Source organism: Drosophila elegans, unplaced genomic scaffold (genome assembly GCF_018152505.1).
Source record: "Drosophila elegans isolate 14027-0461.03 unplaced genomic scaffold, ASM1815250v1 contig_208, whole genome shotgun sequence".
NCBI classification, from domain to species: Eukaryota; Metazoa; Arthropoda; class Insecta; order Diptera; family Drosophilidae; genus Drosophila; species Drosophila elegans.
This window is the reverse complement of record NW_024545578.1, coordinates 16,297,471-16,319,481: the sequence shown is the minus strand read 5'-3', so window position 1 is coordinate 16,319,481 and position 22,011 is coordinate 16,297,471. Positions and strand designations below refer to the sequence as shown.

The 22,011-nt window shown below is 41.3% G+C and overlaps 3 protein-coding genes across 8 annotated transcripts in view; 2 read left to right on the top strand and 1 right to left on the bottom strand.

Moving 5' to 3' along the window:
• Window positions 1-7,235: 7,235 nt before the first annotated feature.
• Window positions 7,236-8,568, top strand: LOC108147409 (eukaryotic translation initiation factor 4E1). The gene is made up of 6 exons (XM_017273848.2): window positions 7,236-7,413; window positions 7,483-7,741; window positions 7,806-7,880; window positions 7,934-8,033; window positions 8,095-8,182; window positions 8,239-8,568. The coding sequence occupies exons 1-6, from the start codon at window positions 7,362-7,364 to the stop codon at window positions 8,397-8,399; spliced, it is 735 nt and encodes a 244-aa protein (XP_017129337.1). The 5' UTR covers window positions 7,236-7,361; the 3' UTR covers window positions 8,400-8,568.
• Window positions 8,569-12,018: 3,450 nt separating this feature from the next.
• On the bottom strand, window positions 12,019-13,940 carry LOC108147406. Its single transcript, XM_041708416.1, has 4 exons — window positions 13,923-13,940; window positions 13,613-13,802; window positions 12,852-13,546; window positions 12,019-12,661 (listed from the first exon to the last, which is right to left on the bottom strand). The coding sequence occupies exons 2-4, from the start codon at window positions 13,761-13,763 to the stop codon at window positions 12,368-12,370; spliced, it is 1,140 nt and encodes a 379-aa protein (XP_041564350.1). The 5' UTR covers window positions 13,764-13,802; window positions 13,923-13,940; the 3' UTR covers window positions 12,019-12,367.
• Window positions 13,941-14,736: 796 nt separating this feature from the next.
• The window catches only part of LOC108147467 (Down syndrome cell adhesion molecule-like protein Dscam2), a 46,987-nt gene continuing 39,712 nt past the window's right edge, over window positions 14,737-22,011 (top strand). For 5 of the 6 annotated variants that reach the window (XM_017274009.2, XM_017274008.2, XM_017274007.2 and 2 more), the window contains exon 1: window positions 14,737-14,793. The gene's annotated coding sequence lies outside the window, so the exon portion shown is untranslated. Of the gene's footprint in view, window positions 14,794-15,099; window positions 15,118-22,011 lie in introns of those variants that run through there. The other variant, XM_017274006.2, reaches the window with a different exon arrangement.

The following is a 22,011-nucleotide window of genomic DNA, read 5'->3' as shown; positions in this document are numbered from 1 at the left end:
GAGATGACAAGCGGGCTCAAGGCAGTAAATTAAAATTGACACCTGATGCTGACACAATTTGAGAGGCTCGTCGAAGGCCGACTTGGGTTTACTTGGCTTGCCAGCCTATCTGCCAACTCACGGCGCTAATGAGGCCTGAAACCGAAATGCGTCAACAGTCAGGAGGACCGCCTCGTGATGGTGATGATGATTTTGATGACATTCGAATAAGGCGCTCCATTTACCCGTATTTACCCGTACCCGTACTCATTTGTGCTCCCAAAGTCTCCCAAAGTCCCCCAATCCCTTGCTTTCGAGTACTTAATCATTATTAAATGGCATATGAATTGCTCGGCTGAACACTTTAGTTAAGAGATTCCTAGTGAGCGTTCTGATTTGAGAAGAACATTTAGTTAATGAAATCGGGTCAGGGGCTTGGCTTGGATTCCTGGTCTTGATATGAAGCTGTTGTCAACTGGAATTCTAATAATAATTTTATGTTTTGAGTGCTTGTACTTAGCTGAGTTAATTAAAAACTTATTTGGATTGTGCTGGAGAACAAAATGGGTTCATGCTTAAATTTCATGTTCCTCGTTTGAAATAAAGAGCTATACATTTAAACAAATGATTGTTATGAAAACAATACATGGGGATTGCATAAATGTTTATTTATATTTATTTTGTTTACCGTCTACACTTTTAGGTTAAGATGTGAAGTCTTTTCAACAAATTTCAGAATATAAGATATATTTTATTTATAATGCTTTTATTTCCGGACTGAATCTCAATGTGCGAAAGTAAGACTAGAACGGTTTTCAAGCCGTGTAGACATTGACCAATGTTTGTATTAAAAAGTTAGTCAGTTATTGGCTTTTAGGGGTTGCCTTATTCGAAATAAAAGTTGTGCAAAAATAAAGGAGACAGATGAAGGAAGGAAGGGAGGCCCGTCTGTTTGACTTTATTGTTGACTTGGTTAAATGCGGCTAAATGGCCGTAAATGACCAGCAACAAAAAACCACTTTGCAATTTTGGGCAGCAACAGGCTTTCTGAACTTCCTCGCATGAGCGTGTGTTTGTGCAAGGCAGAATGTTTTTAGAGTGTGTTGGTGCAAACAGGAGCAAACATAGACGGGTTAAAAGTTTAAGCAGTGCGTGATTTCTGGGCTCCAGGACCCCAGTTCGTGGGCTCCGCTCCCTGTGCGAAAACTTTCTGCATATGTTGGAAGCTGTCCGCCGGCAGATTACCGCAAATTTTGCGCTTGAATAATCGCCGAGTGAAGGGTTCTCGGCGAAAGGATGGGCATGGAATCAGAATGAGACGGGTTGTGCCAGCATCCACTCTCATTACACAAACTGACAGCCCGTAAGAAACTTCTTGCGGTTGCTCTTGTACGGAAAGCGCAACGAAATGTAAGCAAAGCGCACGGAGAAAAAGTCTAAGCTCAAAAATACTATTTATTATTAATATGCCAATTAGTTTTATTTAAATTTTATTTTAGATTTGATTTGGGGTCCCAAGAAACCTCAAATTGATTTGCTTTCAATCCTTGCAATATCATTTGCATAAATTTTTTTAAAATATTTAAAGGGGTAAATAAAAAGCAAGTTGTTAAAAATATACCAAACAATAAATCATGTCCTAAAATGAATTAATAGTATCAACCTAGGATTTAAATATGAATTTATAGGTGTTATTTTCGAGCTTTAATAGAATAACTGTTCGCTTTTTAAAGTGAAACAAATGTCGAAAATTAATTTTATTAGAGCTAGATACAATATAAATGGCTATTATCACAAACAGGCAGTTTTGCTTGAAATCGATTTCCATACCAAATGTCTGGTAATTAATTAATAATTACAAAACTCAAAGCTTATTCTGTTTCGACTGCCCTGCGATGCAAGTAAATTGTATTAGTCATGGGTCGAACCTTTTACTTGAATTATTATAATTGTTTCCCATGTTTGTAGCTTAATTTCAAATAACCAACCGAATTTATTTATATTGCTTCGTCCTGGAACTGCTTTATTTTAACAAACTTATTGTTCGCGTTGATGTGGTTCTGATTACAACTATTTATGGAATTTAACATTTTCCTCCACTTACAGCACAATTGGTTCAATATATCTCGAACTCAAAGAGCCTGATTAAAACTTATTTATACGTAACACTATAAATTATGCATAATGGATTAAATCCTTTGGTGAAGGTGTTTTCGTTAATTTAAATATGGGTTTCATCAAAAAAAAGAATGAATGAAAAGGTTTATATAATCTGAAAAATCGACCAACAATTTGTATCGAAATTGTTTACAGTTTAAAGGCAAAAAAGACGGGAATAAAGCGAAGATGAGCAGCAACAACAAAGCGGAAATACCTCATTACAACAAAAAGTCGTTTGGATCTTATACTGCTACCTTTTTTCTCCTGTTTTGCTTCCTTTACCTTCATTGCGTTGGAATTATGCGGCATTGTCTAAAAATGAGTTTTCGTTGCTTGTTGCTATTTTTACGTTTCATCGAACAAAAGCAAAGTACCTTGCCGTAATAACAAAAACAGGACGTAGCGCAGTGAGGACACGAACACGAACAAAGAGCTGAAAGCTGGCAAACATAAAGCATTAAGCAAGCTTCGGCTGCAAAGGATCTCGAAAAGGAGCAAGGAACAGCGAAGGGCTGGTGCGAGGGGGACAGACGGACAGGCGGAAAGACAAGCCACAAAACACTCAGCGAAGGTAGCAGCCCAACGAACCATCACTGCGTCACTGCATCCTCAGCACTCCCATCCTTCCCAGGACATCAGTGCATCACCAGACCCATCCTTTCGCATTGCAGTACGTAGTTGCAGAGCGCACAATACGCACGCATTCGTGACGTGTAATGCACAGCAGCTGACAGGCGACAAAGGGTGGTTATTTATTTGCTAAAAATATCAACAACAAAATAATTAAAAATCCTTATTACTAAATATTAAGAAAATCTTGAATAGTATAAAAATTAAAGTTTATATTTCTGATTTAATTACAACACACTTCGATTTATGATTTTTAAAATGGTATTTTGGTATACTCACAAAAAATTGTAATAGAAACTAAACTATTGTAACATGAATTTTAAACTGCTGAGTATATTATTAACAACACCTAGTTCTCTTTTGTATAGTTGTGAAACTAAAAAGTATAGGGGTTACATTCTTTATTAACACTTGTTGTTGTTTATGTTCACTCCACTATAAATTATTTGACTTTTTGACATACGTTTTTAAACATTATGAAGTTATTTTGCTTTATCAAATGTTTGTCGCCTGGTCGCCAAAGAAATGCAGCCGCCTTTGTAGTTATGTGCATGATGAAGAAGCGAGCTTTCTGCCCACCCTTCTGTTGCCAGCCCCCGAATGGCATTCCATACTCCTCAGAAATGCGGGCTGCTGGCAGTCGCCGCATTAAGTGAAGCACGCGGCATGTTGGATCAAAATGAAGTGCTGACAACGCAATGCTGGCAATGTCCTGAAGGACAGGTGAGGTGTGCTGGATTTTGGTAAAGAGAGGTGAGGGAAGGGAAAGGGAGGTGTGCCAGGTAAGCGTCTTGGCGCAGACCGCAGCCCTAAACAAAGGGATTCGATGTGAATGCGGCAGATCCTGCTGCTCGATGGCTGCCACTTCAATGGCTCTCCGTCTCCGTCTCCATATCCCTTTCCGACACCCAAGGATCCCCATCTGGCACCTACTCTTCGGCTCCAACGGGCTGTTTAATTTACGCGCTGCTATTATTTTAATCTTGTGCGCTACACACAGCGTGAAATGACTTTCACCTGGCCCCAAGCTCCGGCTTCAAAGCTACAGAAGCTATCCAAGTTGGGGTTTGGCCAGCGCCCAGAGGCGTCTTGGTCCAAAGTATTTAGCACCATAGACATGCACAGACGGGGTCAAAATAATAGCAGCATGAAGTTCGCCCATTAATTTAATTTATGGGCATGCACTGCACCCGTAATTAATAATTCATCATCTTGATTTAGTGAACAATGAATAGTGGTTAAAAAACACTGGTTTACAAATTTTAATCGACAAAATCCTCTTAAGATAAAAGTTTGGTTTTCCAGTGCAGTGACTATCAAAAGATGTTGAATGGTACTATTTTTTTAAAGTTCATTTCAAGTTATTCACCTATTTTATGCTTATTTTATTTTTCTTCTTCACTGGAGTCCATTTTGTCGATTTAAATTTGTAAGGCAGTGTAATAATCGGGTACAATGTATATCAGGTTAATTGGATATATTTAAATTCAACGTAATCTTCTTAGTTTTCGATAATAAATGGCATGCTCTCAACTGGATAGCTTTAATCATAGCATAAAAGTGATTCCATTCACAGCAAATAATACAAATTATTTAACAATAAATTGTTTTCATTGCCTTTAAAATAAATAAACAAATTTGATCCTTTTAAGTTTGTTAATAGATTAAGCCTTCGTTTGTTTAGTTACGAATCCTAACTTGGTGTTGTAATAACACATTCATTTTGTTATCAATTACAATAGTTTAAAATGATAACCAAACGAGACTTGGAGGATTTTTTTTACCTATGTTATTTACGTTGGGTTTTGGAATAAAACGTTCTTTGCATATACGCCGCACAGATTGATTTCTTAATATATATATATGTTTTCTACAACAAAAAATCAGAGCATGCTATTACTTAATAGTAAAGCAAATAATTTTCGTTATATTGCATTATGATATATTAATTATGATGTATAATAACTGGTATAGCAACTGTGTAATTGAGTAATTTTACGACAAATAGGTATAGAATTTTTATAAGTTTACCCTGCACTGTGTCCATAACTTAGCCTCCTACACCTGAATCTCTTTGTCCAGGTGAAAGCGGAGTCGCTCGGGCCAAACGACAACTGGGGGCGTGGCACTGGGGGCTGCCGGAAGCTGCTGTCACTCGCGTTGGCCTCAAGGTGCTGCAGGATGTGTTGTCGCTACCCATCCTCAGCATTTACCATTGCTTTTTATTGTTTTATGTGGCTGTCTTTTGCCGGAGTGGAGGAGGTTCCTCTTCCTCCGCCGCCTGCCACTTCAAGGTGCAAAATGTACGACGTGCGTCGTCCTGTACATCATCGCATGCTTTGTGCTCTCAACACTGAAATCTTTTACAATCAACACGAGGGAGGAGCAAAGCAATTTTGTAGCCAAAAAAAAAGAACAGACAGCTCAACGGAAGCGAAACCAGAAATGGCGGGCAGAAAAGCGGAGTAAAACCGGAGCGAACATAATGCCTCAAATCATTTTCATTTCTTGCATGCGCTTGTCTGCAAGATGAGGTCCTGGCTCCTCGGTTTCTCAGCTCCTCCTTGTGGAATGCTCCATTTACGGACTTTTCCCCTTCGGCTTTCTTGGCAGTTTGTGGGCGTTCTTTTACTGCTCCACGGCACTCAAAGCGCTTAAACCGGTAGTGAGCTATTCCCTCGCCTCGGTCCCCTCTTCACCCACTCAACATTACAATATTTTAAAAGATTTACTGACCATGTATTTTCAGCTCAGCCAGCAAAGTGCAAAAAGCTGTAAAATATTGCGTATACGCCAAAGTGCCACCTGAGCAGCACAGCACAAAGTCAAATCTAACAAAGCATAGCTAAGCGTTTGCCGGGGACTTAAATGGGGAGAAACCAAAAAGAGTTAAAATTAAAGTTTTACTTCTCCGGAATTCGTGGGCTTCACTGGGGCTAGAAATTCCATTTGGAGCAAGTATTTTTGAAATTATGGTTATGACAACCAATAAAGGAAGTTTAATGCTTACAACTCAAATATAATTTGGTAAAAGTCCTGAAGACAGAAAAACAAAATAAGAAAATACTGATTTGTAACTCTTCCAGTTTAAATACATAAAATTCAAATTTTTGCCAAAATTCATTTATTAAGGACTAAAATTTGCCCAAAATAGTAATTTATTTAGTGTTTTTATTTTAACTAAAATAAATTTAGTTTTGTTAAGAATTTTGAAGTCTCTCAAGGAAACGTAAGCTCTTGTTAGCTTTTTACCATTACTATTAATTCCCTAGCCTTAATTTATTCTTCCAATTAAGGGAATATATTTTTTTTGTTAGTTTTGCTAGCACAAATATACGATTTCTCCAGTTGGACCAGCAGCCAAAGCTGCTTAAGAACAAAAACAAATAGAATTTTAAAGTAAATTGGGGCTGGCAACTCACTCGCCGGCGAGGACTTAAAACCGGGAACAGTGCCAACACTTTTGTTCCAAAACTTGGCCGACAAACATAACTCACCAGAGCAGCAGGAGATGGCGAGGAGGTGCATCTCCTCGGGAGCCACCGAACCACCAGCCGCGCAACAAATGGTGCACATTACAAGGGCCCAAAGCTACTTTGCCAACGCCAAAGGAGCTACCACGTAGCGACTCACATATTTTATTATCTGCACCACCACAAGGAGTGGGGAAATGTGGGGGAAAGGAGTGTGTTTCCACAGGACCAGGACCTTGTGTGCAACAAGGCGCACAACTTAAGCGGCGAAGACAAATTTTTATTGCCACAAGCCCAAGTCGATTTCGATTATTGACTGCAGTCCAAACTGTTGCACAAGGAGCAGTAACAGCCCCAGCAGACAAGACAGGGGGATTCCCCTTTGCCAGTCCCCATTCACCATTCTCCCAATCGGATCCTTTCCGGCTGCCAACTTGTGTCTGTGGCTGCTGTCGCCGTCGCTCATTTGAGTCACATTTTATTATTTTCGTGCATTTATCGTATGCTCGGTGTCATTTTATTTTATTAGCGTGACATTTCAATTGATAGACCCTCGGGTCCGTACTTAACCGACTCAATTTGATTTTGAAAACGAAGTGTGCGAATTGGATTTGCAACATTTGGGGGAAATGAATGGCGATGTTAAATCGGGTTTCAATATTTCTGGATTAATTTTCCAGGATTTACATCACTCGATATTTAATTAAATTATATACACTACATTTTTTTTATAAATAAAGTAGATATTTAGGTAAATAACTAATATCTAAAGATTTGTTCCTGAGTATAGGAACTATATAATTTTAAACTACTCAGCAACTCTCTTAAAAACTTTTCAACCGAATTTAATAGGTAATTTTTAAGTGGTTTGTGCAAAGATGGTCACTCTTAACTCGTAACTTATACATTTAAGGGCTTTTCAACACTTTTTTAAAGCCCAGGTGGCAACGCTATTAATGTCACATTTAGATTTGTCAAAGTGCAAGCTAAAATATCTTAATTTTCATTTACGCTTATACTTAGAACGAGACAATATACTATTCGACTATTTTTAAATATAATATAACGTTAGAAAATAACATAAAAACAATCCTTATTGAATTAAATAATTGGAAAACTATGGTTTACACCGGTTTCGAAAGTAACGGGATGCAGAACGTTGAGGAAACTGGTAAGCGATGATTAAGATGATTTCCGAAATATTCCTTTGAATGTATAAATTGTAATTGCCCTTAATCAGAATGGGTGCAATATGGAGAACCCAGCGACTGGGAGCACGGACTTGCAGTTTATGATGGAGTCGACATGTTTAGCGGCGACGAGCAGGACCTGAAGCTCTCCAAGAACCGGATGATGAGCCTCATCGACTACGAACTGGCAATGAAGCATCCCATTCAGCACACTTGGACACTGTGGCACTGGGAGAACGATCGCACCAAATGCTGGACGGAGATGCTCAGCGATGTGACCAGCTTCAACACTGTCGAGGACTTCTTCAGGTCGGCCATTTGTTCATCTATCATTCCACCAATCCCTATACCTTATACTAATTAACTTTGATAGTGTGTACTACTTTATCAAGCCACCATCGGATCTGAAGATATTCAACGACTATATGGTCTTCAAGGCAGGCGTCCGGTAAGTTTGCTAGGCAGTTAGGCATTTAAGATTATTAGATTATTCTCCTTTAGCCCCATGTGGGAAGATGATGTCAATAAGGAGGGTGGCCGTTGGATCATGCTGTTCGACAAGGCCTCCGGTAAATTTATAGATAAAATGTGGCACGATTTGGTAAGACACTCAACTAATGCCATAAAAATAAATTGGATATATTATATTTATTTCCGTATAGATTTTGTGCATGATTGGCGAGTGTTTTCAGTATTCGAATGAGATATGTGGCGTGGTTGTCAACGTGCGCCACAAGGCTAATAAGTTGTGTAAGTACATCACCTCCATTTTATTGGGCATTGTCAAATATCCTTTTTATTTATAGCCCTTTGGACAAAGAATTCGCGCAATGTCCAGGCGATCCTGTCCATTGGCAGGCAAATGAAGGAGCTGCTGCATCTGGGCGAGCTGGAAATCCATTACCAAGTGCACAAGGATGCCATGGTGCAGCACGGACCCAATGTCCATGCCCTGTACAGGATGTAGGCGTCAAACGGAGACGCTATCGTAAATGCCCAGTTCTTGGCTAGAAATGTGCATCTACGATTGCACAGAGCTTATGCTAATATATATGTCAAACTCACATTTTATCCACGCACCGAAGCTTTTGAGACGGATAGCGGCTTCAGCATGAATAAAGCATTGCATAGAGAAATAGAAACTAGTTGGCCACGTTTCGTGTGGTGTCCTCACGTATTCTCCGGCGAAGTGGGTACCACTCGCTTTAGTACGATTATCCCTGGAGTCATAATTTTGTCCGTCTCCTCCCATCCTTTCACGGCTGCCTTCTCGCGGCCAGGGCTCAGTGTGTATGAGTATCGTCCTTTTCTGGATTCAGGGCTTTTGTTTGCGCTGATGCTGCGCATAGCAAATTGTGACCAAATTATGGAAATATGCTAGGGACGCGTTCACTCTAAGTGAGTGGTGCTGCCTCAGCAATTTTTGCAGGATATTAAGGTTGTTTTTGGGCCTGAGATCGGATGATATTGAATTATAAATAATTTCAGATGTATTTTTATTAAAAAGTCAATTACTATTACAAAATGTACAATAATTCGTAAAAGAGATGTTTTTCAGAGCAATACCAAGAAAATAAAAGTATGATCCACTATCATCCTTTAAATAACATTTATTAATTAAAGACAAATTTATCTCTTAACGCAACCAAGTAAAAAGAGTTAATGAATATTTATTTTTATCAAAATACAATTTTGATTAAAAAAAGCAAACAAAATTAAAATAAATCATCTCTTGTTAAAAAGTTTCAATTTGTAGTATGTATTTTAATATTCTGAGATATCTTCCTTTTTCAAAAATATCTTATTGAGTGCGAGGTATGGGTCGTCATCACTGGTGCACATGCGACTCGTATGATTTGATTGCCGTAATTTGTAAGGGTTTTATTTTTATTGTTTTATTGAATTATGAAGTGGCAGCCACCAAATGACTGAAACGTGATACACTGTACACCGGGCTATGACAGTGCCAATGGAAGCGAGTCCCCGACATCCTGTCCACCCTTGGGGGCATGGCAACACATCCTCTCCCCAGTGGAATCCTGCTTGATATAAGCAGGATGCCTTGGCGCAAATGAATGCATGCAGTTATTCGGTCCGTAACGTGAATTGATATGCCAACACGTACGCGCATTTCGAAGAGGATCTGGATCTGGATCTGGGGAAAGGTAACAACCGGGGATATGGCAAATAGTTTGCCTCGAGTTTAGCACTTAAAGCGCAATTTAATAACCGCTGTAAAAGGTTTTCTTTTGCGCAGGAAAAACAAAAGCCAGCAGGGAGTGCCCTTTTCCTTTGGCAGCGGGAAAAGCAAATAGGGGATAACTGGACAAACACAAACAGAGAATATCCGGCAAAGGGTAAAGGGCAGCTAACTAATGTTCTATTTTTTTCCCCATATTAAACGAAATGCAAGCTTAATTGAAAAACGCTGACTTTGCTGCACAGAACACTATTTTAATCACGACAAAGCTGCTATTTTTTTAAATTTAAAAATACAAATATGAATTAACTGCAAAATATGTTATGTATATCAGTTTATATTATAAATTAATTAGAAATTAGAAAATCTGTGAATATTTTATGCACATCTGTGCTGTTTTATTCAGCGATTGCAAATAAGAGTTCCTAAGCTGGAAAGAAAATATATAGGGATAGTAAAACACATGCAAAGCTCTTATTTTAAAATTTAAGAGCTGTTTAAATTACTATTTTATTTTTAGTTTTAGTAACAAAAATAATAGTTGTTACGTTTTCCTGGTTAAAGTGTTAAAGCCCTTATAAAAGCTTAATTTTTGATATTTTTGAATGAAAACTTAATAAAATTTTCTTTCAGTGTCATTATCAGGCTTCTGACTTCCTATTCTCCTGTTGCTGCTTTAAGGACTTAGTTGTGTAGCCTGTTGCAATTTTAATTAAACAAAAAGCGTTAAATGTTTGACCATTTCCACCGTGTCCTGCCGCTCGTCCCCATCTCCGAATTAGAATCCTCTGCTCCCAATTGTCTTCGGCACGTAAATTTTCTTTGCCAACAAGCACGAAATTGTTTGTCCCTCCGCGGGTGTCCTGTGTCCTCAAGTCCAGAGTCCTGGTGTCCCTTTTGCGCTGGAAAACAAATTAATTGTCTGTTTTTCATATAAACTTTTGCCGGTCTCCAGTTCCCACTTGGCACCCAGTTTCAGGCCCTTCTTCTCCAGCTTGAGGTCCTGCAGTTGTCCTCGTCGCGTCTGTCCAATTTTCAGCGCTCTGTTTGTTGCGTAAATTGCGGCTGTTCTGTTTGTAATGGCCACTCCCCCGTATTTCGCCCACCGCCCCCAAACGAATTTCACTTCGCCGTCGCTTAGCTCATTTGCTGCACATCACTTTTGGCTTGGTGTTCCGTTGCCATTTTAGTCATAATTCAAATGTAATTTCCCGGACACCCACTCACACACAAACACACACACACTTGCCTTCCCCCTCCTGTCGCTCATAATTATTTTTTGATTAAAGATGCCACCCCGCATTTTATCACAGACCAGAAGATAGCGCCATTCTTTTGTGCACTACTTTGTGGGGGAAAATTATGAAGCTCAGCAAAGAGAAAAATGTTGATAAAAGCTCTTGAATTTAAATTTCAATTTAATTCAAGTTTGGGAAAATGTATTTTTCTAACAAAATTAAGTGATTGATGCAGGGGAAGTCCTCAAGCGAAACTCCTCCCTTTTCAATGTTTTTTTATGATGCCCTACGATGCTTTCCTAGATGATGAAATATCTTGATTATTTTCTCTTTTTGCCAAGCCAGCAAATAATTTTCTCATCCAGCAGCAAGCTGCACTTTCAGTTTATTTATTGGCATTTAATACACAACAACTTTAAAGGCAAAAGGAGAGCTGGGAATGCAATTAAAATAACGAAAAGTGGAAAATGCAATAAACACTTTTCGATTGCCAATCGTACAGAAGTACAGGCGGGGAATTAACCAGATTAACTCGTCGATGGATGCGGCAAATCTGTTTTCCACTCTTACCGGGCATATGACAAATTCACAGCACCAGTTCGCAAACGCAATTAAAGGCATTTGATTTGGGGCAGATTAAATCGAAACAATTCTGGAGAAAGACGAGCAAAGTGTGTTTTTTGCTGCCAGTTTGTAGGCGATTTGCATTTTAAAATAACGACTACATAAAAAACTAGTTAAAAGTTGACAACAATGAAATGTCAAAAGCGTTGCAAAACTTTATTCTACATTCCTTCCCCCCCACCACTCACCGAGTCTAGGGTAAACTTTTTTGTGTCTTTCTGTTTAATGCGACTCCACCCCGTAGACCCACCTATTTTTCCGAACCCATCCTTTTTGCCAGCTCTGCGAAAGCCTTTTACCCCTTTTGTTTTGCCCGAACAATAACAGCAAATTTTTCTAAAATTTCATGTTGCCCTCCCATCACCGCACACCGCCTCCTCTCCACTGCCACGCCCCCGGGCTAAGCCCAGCCCAAGCTATTTGCAATTTAACTTTTTCTCCCACCCCAACCCCCCCCACCATAAACAAGGGGGTCGGGGGTGTTTGGGGGCAAGTCAAAACAGGGACACGTAGCCCAACTCGGCTTTAGTTTTTAGTTGGCTTTTATTAACTTTTGTCTCTGTCGGTGTTTTCCCGTGTACCGCTTGTGTGTGTTTTGTATCTGTGTAAGCTCTTCTCCGACATTTCCACTTATTTTTTGGCATTAAAGTTGCACAATTACCGAGATTTGACACTAAGACGATGGCATGGTGCTGGGGGATACCCACCAACTGCTCGACCAATTTAGAGTAGTGCTCGAATTTCAAAAATCAACAAGGGAAGCCAGTCCCTTGGGGTTGTTTGCCACCTATCCAAAAGTGGTAGCACACCAACTCAACCCCCCCATGTGGTCCCCCATCGTTTTGGTCAATTTAACTTGGCAGGATTAGGACCTTAAGTGCTGCTCCTCTTCCTCTTTAAAGGACAATCGGTACTGCGGACCTCGACCAGCGAGTGGTAGATGCGATCCGGCGTCGGCAAGACGTTGATGTAGCAGAAAAAGGCGTTAACAAGATCGCTGGTGATCGAGTTACGGATCACGGCATCCTCCAGCATTGCGTATACGCCCCGGGCCCGCAACTGCTGCTTCCGGATGGCCATCAGCCGACTGCTCCTGGTGGCCTTGTCGCCCTTGACGCGCTTGTACACCGCCTCGTTGAAGTTGCAGAACACCTGTTTGTAGAGGATCTAAGTAAGGGGGAGAGAAACAGTTGAAAAACGTAATTACACTTTAAAAAAAATATTTTTTTCAATAATCAAATCAAAAGAAACTAGATACTTAAAAGGCAAGTGTTTTGTCATTCTGGGGTTCACGGATAGGTCTATCTAATTTTAGTGTACAACATTTATAGGAAATTATATGCAGCCCAACACATACCTCAAAAACCAATTCGGCGACTGTCAAGCGCTTGAAGTCGTTGCAGCGCTCCTCGGTGGCCAAGACGAAGGCGAACTTTAAGGAGGCGGGCTGGGCGAAGCAGAAGCACTGCTGGGCGCTCAGCAGACGGAACAGCATGATTAGGCAGTTCAGGGCAATCATGCAGGCGCCCGGGTTCGAGTCCTGCCACTTGGGCACCAGTATGGCCCAGTCCGCCGGATGGGCATCGCCATCCTGGGCCATCAGGCCATAGGCAAGCCAGCGGTGAGCGACGGGTGCCTTGAAATAAGGGGGCAGAATCATCTCTGCCCCCTGGAATTCCAGGGCCAGGACGAAATCGAAGCGAATCAAGCGGCGCCCGTTGCTGCCGCGCTCCATGGCCACGATTTTGTGGACAAAGGGCACCCGGTCGAGGCTCCACACCGAGTACTTGAGATCGTAGACCAGTCCGGAGCAGGAGCCCACACAACCGAGCTTGGCTATGGCCCTTTGCAGCTCCTGCTTGAGCAGCAGGTTCATGCTTTTGGCATTCACCGCATTCCCGAAGAAGAACGGGTGCTGGGCATTGGGCCTGGAGAACTCCACACTGCGTCTCTTCTCATCGTAGCTGGGCACCACGACCATCGGCAGGCGGATGGGCAGAAAGATGTCAAAGTTCAGCGGCATGTCCAGGTTCATGTTGCTCACATAGGCGGCTACTCTTCGGAGGAACATGGTTGAAGGTACTTCCAAAGAGGAACCACTCAAAAATCACTGCTCACCCGTCTTGTGGAGTTGCCCCAGGAGGCCATTAAATACGGCGTCGTCGTCGAACAACTGCCGCTGGATCGCAGAGGACAGCTCTCGCGAATCGTGGATGAAACGATAGTGCTGATCCCTGTCCACCGTGAACTCCAATACCAAGCCTTCCATTAAGTTGAAAGTTGATTTATATGATTCGAAATTATTATACTGCGTCAACAAAATACGTGAAATCTTTTTAGAAAGATATAAAAAACCCTCTAATTCTAACGCGACGTTTGGCTTGGAATTAGTTTGTATTAATATTGTTTTGTAAAAAGAGTAGAAAACCTTTTTTTTTTTTGTAAATGTAATAACTGTTCTGGGAACCTTTTTTCTCCACGCTGACGATTGAATGAAAAGAATTTTTGACAAGGACTTGACAGGTAACTATTGACATGTGTTGGAAAATATTTAAGAACAATTCATCTCATTTTACTACCCTATTTAATTTTGTTTTAACGATTACTACGGTTACTTTAACTTTGGTATAACCCTAGTTTAGGGTTCACACAGCGATTTCTTTGCGGTCGGGCATGGTTGTCTTGTAATCGATAAAAAATATAGCGCCAAGGAAAAATTTTATTTTTATGTAAATATGTTTTAAAAAAGGAAGCTAAAGCAAGTGAAAATACACTTTAAGAATTGGTGCTAAACTTAATGTGTGTTAAAGTAAACCTTATCTCATAATTTAAATATTGTCTTGAACAATTTATAGGACTTGGTTTTAAAAACCATTCCAAAAATAAAGGGAAATAATAATCAGTTAAAATGTGCAATTAATAATTTTATAATTTTTTGAATAACTGTCATATAGTTGCCCTGCTGTCGACACTTAAAACCCATTAGCATGTAGTGATCAACTAAATGTGGCCGTGAGAGCTGCGAGAGCTTCTCTGTGAATGAAGCCGAATGGAATCCAATTTACTACGAGTTTACTACGCTCCTGTTGATGGCCCTTCGGATGAGGAGTCTGCGCACCATCCCCAGCATCCACTGGCAGGTGGGGATTGGAATGCGGGGGTGCACATGGCGATGTGGCCACTATGCCAACCTGCATCTGCACAAAAATCCTGCGGGACAGCGCAATCAGGACTCAGTTGCTGTTCGACGTTGCTCGCGTGCGGTTGTTGTCTGCTCCTTCTTTTCCTTTGGCAGGCGAGTAAGTGCTGGAGCAAGCGAGATAGGGCGAGGTGCGAGGGAGATAGAGAGAGAGAGACCTGTTATCAGAAAGGCAACAAAAAAATAAGAAGACCACCGAAGAGCGCGCCGTCGCAGTTGTTGTCGCCAGTTGTTGTCGTTGTGGTTGTCAGTGTCGCAAGTGCAATTCGCAATTCGCGTTGCAGCAGCAACAAGAGAAGCGGCCAACGTGCGTGCCACAAATTTATATACGTACTTGCCCCCTATATACAGTGCCGGCCAAAAGTGAGTCCGTGTTTGTGAGTGCAACGTGTGCCGGCCGCCAAGACAACGAAAAATCCGGCATGTATGCAACCGTTAAACTCGCGCTTGATAATGTTGTGTCTAATGAAAGGTGTTAGCCCACCCGAACCCGATTTTCCCCACCCCCTAACTGTTCGTCTTGCATGCGCGTAAATTGAAAATAAATTGAATTGCAACAACGTGCTAAAATCTGAGGAAAACAACAACAACTGCAAGAACCGTGTTTTTAGCTCTATTTTTCGAGTTTGTTGCCTTTGCCTTCAGAAGTGGAAAAGTGCTTTTCCTCGTGAGAGAAAATTGCATGCAAATTTGCTTAACTGCAGATAAGTGTGTTGTATCAAGAAATTGAATGGGTTTATTTGGGAGTGTTTATTTTCGACAAGCATATTGCTGTTATTTCGTACTAGAAAGGGTACTATGAGCGATAAGAAGTATTTTTATAATTTTTGGAATTATTGAAATAATTTTTTCTTATTTAATCTCAATTAAAATAAGTTGTCAGAATGTTAATTACAATTTAAATGGTGTTTTTGGTTATTAAATTAAATTAGCTAAGTTTTTAAATGTTTTCCAAATACAACTTTTCATTAACACCAAAAAAATGTTTGCTTGAATCAGGTTATTTGTTAAGTGTAAGCACTGAAATTAATTGGCACAGCTATAATCAAGATTTTTAAATTAGACAAGTAATATTCGTAAAATATCATTACTGGATGTATATGCAAGTTTGCTGATAATTCGTTTTAAGTCGGCGAAATATTTATGGTTAGCAGTAACAATATCTTATTTGAAAAACAATATAAGTTCATAATCACTTAAATTAGACTTTGTAAAAAAGTGAATCTCATCTGTGAAGGGTTCTTTGAGTACAAAGGTATGCAGTGTATGAATATCGCAAGAAGTGCGCCATATGGAGTCCTTTTCTTAGTTTGCCAAGAGTCCCCCGCCTGGGCTCATCAATAAGGCATAATGCAATCCTGTTTCCTGACTACCTGGGCTGCCTTGAGTGGCCAACTTCCGTGGCTCTGCTTCTGGTTCCTGGTTCCCTTCCATTCAACCCCTTTTTGACAAGCTGAAGACACGTTTAGCAACGCTTTCACGTAGCAGCCGCCCCCTTCTCTGGTCTTATGGTCTTCTGGCTCGCTGCTGCTGGCACTCTCGAGCTTTCTGCTAATTGCCGCTTAATTGTTTGACATTTTCCCTGTATTGTGTTGAGGGCAAATGCCATTTATTTATATTTCTTTTGTGTCAGGGCATCTTGCTCCTTGCTCTCGTTTCCTTTCCTTTCGTTTCGTTACGTCTCGCATGCAAGCAATTAGCAGTCCTGCGTGCGCTCTTCCATAGTGCCTATATACTCCTCCGACTCTGCATATATGTGCATATATGCCCAGTACCTATGTAAAGCCAACACCGGCCGGCTAATGCAGTGAGAGAAACGGGTGGGGGATGGCCGGCATATTGATTTTATGAACGAAAACTGCAGAATGCCTCGTGAGCGGGAGAGAAGCTGCAACTATTTTGGACGCTGCCGCCATGACAAACTATAAATCTGTCTGTGCCGGCACATACTCACTCACTACGTATATATATATGTATATATATGTATACGTATATATATATATGTGTATATTTGGCATATCTGGCTTATAGTGCTGAGGGTATTGTTGTTGTGCCTGCAACTGCTGCTGCTGTGCTGCACACACAAAATTTATCGATTGCCGCATACACACATGTCGCATGTTGCAGCCTCTGTGGCTGATGTGTAGTAGTAAAAATGGCTCGTATTTCATGCGTTTCACAGCGGAAGTGACCAGCACACACACACACACACATACTCATACACACACTCGTGCGTAGTAGTTGTAGTAATAGTAGTTGCCGGCATCGAGTTTTGGTTTATTTAAATTTTCGGTCATCGTGACGCTCTCACTCTCTCTTTGTCTCTCCTTCTCTTTCTCTTTCTCTCTCTTCCTCTTTCGGGGATTATGTATTTTTGGGTGGTCAGGGCAGCAATTGCAACAGCTGCCCGCAGTGCGTATACGCAATTTTTGAATTGCCCCACGCTGCGTATGCGCAATCTGGCGCTTAAGCAGCAAAATATGAACCCATCGGGCAAATAACGTCCTGCCACCACTGCTACTGACATTAATTAGAAGGCGGCACAAGTTTCACTTTTACACCCACCCAGAACATGATCCATCATTTTCCACAAAAGTCACGTACGACTTTTTTCCGGGGCCAACTCAAGGAAACTTTCCTTCCTGCTTTCCACTTTAACCCAGAAAAAACGGGGGACTTGCGAGTAAAGGGGTTTTTCCTGAGCTGTGGGTAGGTTAAAGTTTTTCTGTGTAGCAAATTAAGAAATCACTTTCCCCCCGCGCCCATATGCAGCGGAAATTGAGACGAGATTGTCGGAGGGGTAAAGAAGTGCCAAAGTTGCCAAAAGTTGAGAAATGATATTTTGTTTGGCTTCATATTTTATTCATACTTAAGCGACGGCCCTGTGCTTTTGTGTTTATTTATGCAAGCAAACATGCTTTTGATTGGCGTGTGACATTTTAAGCGCGGGCCTGGCATTTCAAAATTATTGCTGCGGGTCGACTGCTCTTGATTGATGTGCAGCAGTTCGAGGGGTGAATAAGTCTTATCCAGACATCCACTGAGACACGCAAAGTTGGAGGGTCTGAAAGGGTCGAAGTTAAATTGATTGGCAGCCAGATGGGGGAAGTCCTCCAAAAGCAAGATACAAATAATTAAAATTGGCAAATGTGTTATTGCACTTGTGTGTTATTTTTTGCCATACCAAAAATATATCCGCATAGTTTACTTCTCGCATTTGCATTTCCTCCGACCTTCTCATTATTTCAGTTTCCAAAATATTTTTCTCAGAACCAACTCATGCACAGTTTTTCCTTGTTTTTCATTTGGTACATATTTTACTTAACCCAATATTCGGCTCGTTAGCCGGGAGGAAACAAAAGACCATAGTAACGGGCCCAGGAAAAATCACTGAGCAACCAGCAACTATGGCAAAAACAAAAAACCAGAGCTGCCAGTGACCGAAACGTGTTGGCATCAGCTGCTATGTGGAAAAAGTTTATGACTTTAGACCCATTTTGTGTACATCCCCTCTGCTGAACTCAATTTTTTCCCCCTGAATCACGGCAGCAGCATGGACTTACCTTGGGCCCAGCTGGAAAAGGTGGGAAATGCGGGGCAAAGCGGGGCAAAGCGGGGAAAAGCGGAGAAAGCTGGAAAAGCTGGGCAAGAGCCTTCTTCCCTCCGTCTGTCCGTCTGCTTGGCTGCTGTTTTTAAATGATTTTTATGTGCACTTCAGTGCAAGAGGGGAGAGGGCCTCCATTCTCGCCCCCTGTGCTTTCTATGTTGTATATATGCAAATAATTTCTTGCACAATTTTGTTGCTGGCTTTTCATTTCACAGTTTGTTATGCATTCCAAGCTCTCTCTCTCTCTCTCTCTCTCTGTTTCGCTGGTTTTTCGCTGCGCTTGTTTGTTTGTTGCTTCATGCCTCTGCCTTATTGATTTTCTTCCTTTTTTTATGTTGCTAGTTTCGCTTCTATTTCCACTCCTCGGGTTTTTTTGTTTGTCTGCTGCTGTTTCTTTATTTGTTTGTTTGTTTGTTTGCGGCCAGCCGGTCGGCCAGTGTTACAATGCAACAGACGACAGCCGGTTGGCCATTACAATTCCAGCTCGCTGTCCAGTGTTCAGTGCTCAGTGTTCCCTGGCCTCTATCCACTATCCACTATCCACAATCCTCTAGCCTCTGCCCCTTTGTTTTGCCAGCCGAGATTCCCATGCAGAAACTCCGGCTTCTCCGGCCGGGCCCTTTTGCATTCTATTGATTTTTTGCGCCTCTGCCAGCAGCCGCCAGAGACGCCGTAAAAAGTCATTAGCGAAGGGGGCAAAGGGGGCAAAGGGTGGCCAGAGGGGGCGAGGCCCGGCCCTCGAGTGCATAATGGCACAATTTAAATACGGCTGCGGCGAGGAGCGGAGCGGATCTGCCATGTGAATGAACCGTGAACTATGACCGCCTGTGGCAGCTTCTGGTCTGCTCTGTTTAGCGCTTAAAGTGTTGTGTTTTCACATGCCGGATGTGCATTGCACAAAGGATTTAAGGCCTATCCTGGTTTAGAAAAAAGTATGTTTACTAGGGTATTTCGAAAATGTTTAAAGTTCTTACAAAAGCGCTGAAATTTAGGAATTGATGAGAATATTTACAGCAGCTGATAAACTTTTTAAGTGAAACAGGTTTTAAAACTGAATTCAAAATTATAATTATAGACTGTATAACATTTTTTGGTTTGATTCAGGCACAAAAAAAGGATTTTAACATCAGCACTTTTTCTAATTTAGTAACCTCAATTAGTTAAATTTTGTTAATTTCTTAAACAATATTTTAAAACATAATAATTAAGAGCAGTTTTATAGTGTTCCCATTTCGAATAAGCTCTGAGAATTTAGAACAGCATTTCGTTTAAAGCTATTTATTTAAGTCACTTTTCAAAAAACAAAAAAATTAGTTCACCAAGTTGCAACCTACTTAAAGGTACAACCAAACGCGTCTCACCTCAATCCTTACACGTGGCTTCAGCTGGTCGCACATGTTTTCTATTTACCCACGCAAAACAATAAGCTGAAAGCCATTTGATTTTGATTTATTGACGCACGTAGCATATAGGGGAGTAGGGACGAGCGAATGGGGGCATGCAACAAGCGAAACAGACTCCAGACATGATAGAAATCGATGGCATAATGATTATCTATTAAAATAAATCACGTATTTGGCAGACGACGGCTGTCGTACGGCGGCAGACCAGACGAGAAAAGTCCGGACCCGGCCAAGCGTTGAAGTCTATAAATTGCACTTGTCTTGGCATCCACATCCCCATTCCCATTCCCAGCCCCATTCCCAGCCCCATTCCCAGCCCCATTCCCAGCCCCATTCCCAGCCCCATTCCCAGCCCCATTCCCTCGGCCACATGAGTAGATAGGAGGATAGCTTCGGAAAGGGCGGCCTTTAATGCATTTCCCCGGCACAAATTGTCACAGACAGAGAGCAAAAGACCGAGCAGACAAAGTAAAGTGTAATATAAATAAATCGAAGCTGACTTCAAGTGTTTAAGCCGTTGGCAAAGACGGCCGGGAAGCAGTTCAAAGGCAGGGCGATGAAATAGGAGAAGAAGCCGCTCACAAAGGCGGCTTACAAGAGCATTTCCACTTTGATGCAATCATGCCCCTTTTGATTGGGTCGGAGACAAAGTTTGCTCAGCCATCGGAGCCCATTTAAATGTTTAATATACTGTCTAGTCTTTCAACGAATTTTATACAGAGCAATTTATTTGATCTTAGCCGGGGTAACTACTAAAGTCGTGATTTCAACGAACTGCTAGCAGGGCAATGCGGCGTATACGTAACATCTCCGTCGGGAAATTTTCCTAATCATCCGTTCTTACTTTGATTGGTTAACTTTGGCTTGTATATGAAGCAATGAGAAAAGTGGTTTATATATTTGCATAATATACATGACTTACATATTAAATGAAATTCAAATTAATCATTGCCGTAGCATTAAGATATTTTAATTTGTACTTATTTGTTGCAAAGCAGTTTTAAAATTAGTTTACAAAAGAATATATATAATACATAACCTATTTTCATTAATTTTTTATTACTTTTCAAAAGAGATTTCCAGGTGATTTGGTTATGGGAACCATGATACACAATACACGCTAGCAAAGCCGCTTAGGCTTGCAATTTTGATTTTTTGCTGTCGCACTTTAAACTAATTGCCAGCAATTTAGCAAACGTTGGCAGTGCAATGCGGCGTATGCGTAATATTTATGTCTGTTCGCCTTTTGCCATCCGCCGTGTGTGCGAGCGAGTCTGTTTCGCTCTTTTGTTTGCCAGTGTCGGTATGCCCAGTGCGCACATTTGCCGCATAATTGCCAAGTCATGATTTTTTACACACCAAGAAGAGCGGAGATGGAGATGGAGAAGAAAAATACAACAAGTAACGAAGGAAATAAACGAAGCATTTTCAGCAGCATTTCCCCACTTCCCCCTCTCCCATTCCCCCACTCCCCACTGAATTTTTCCATCCATTTTCCGCCCGTTCCGGCTGCCCGACAGCCATTGTCTGTTCCAGCAGTTTGCTGATGATATTCGCACTGGGCATAATTTCCATGTTGCTTAAGCGGCATTTTGTTGTTACAGCTCGTATACCCTGCTGTATACCCCCCAAAAAAATCCCCTCCCCTGCCGCCTCTGTGCTTTATCGTTATTGACAGTTTTATACGTTTCTTTTTTATCTTCTTCGTATCAAGTTGTCCTGTTCCTGTCCCTTTTGCATAGTTTCAGTTTCGGCAAATATCGTTCGGTTCGTGCCGCATTTTTTTTTTGCTCCCTTTTGGTTTTTACAATGTCCAGAAGCTTACCTTGGGGAGTCGTCTGGCTTTGGGGAGAGGTCCTGTCATGGCTGGCCATAGGAAAAGTTAATGTAATGCCAGTCAGGCAACAAAGTGCAGGGTGTATTGCGAAAGGGGGGTAGGGGATCTGCAGGAAGGACTCCCGATACCCAAACACAGACACACACACGCGTGTTTTAGCATATTTTTGTCATATTTTGCATCCACGAGATACTCACACTCGCACTCGGCTGCAGCCGCAACTTCAGATGAGGATGTCAGCACTTCAGTGGCAACTTATGGCGCTCCAATTTCGCGCTGATGCATAATTTTTTCGCCTTCATCTTCTCGCATAAAAATGCGCTCAAAGGGGCGCAAAAGCCGAAACCCGGAAAAAGGGGAAAACTTTAGGGAGCCACAGCACCAGCATCACTACCCTTTTTCCGGGTCTGGAGAATGAGGAAAAAGTTTATGCACCACAGCCAACTTTAAATTTTCCTTTATAAATTAAAT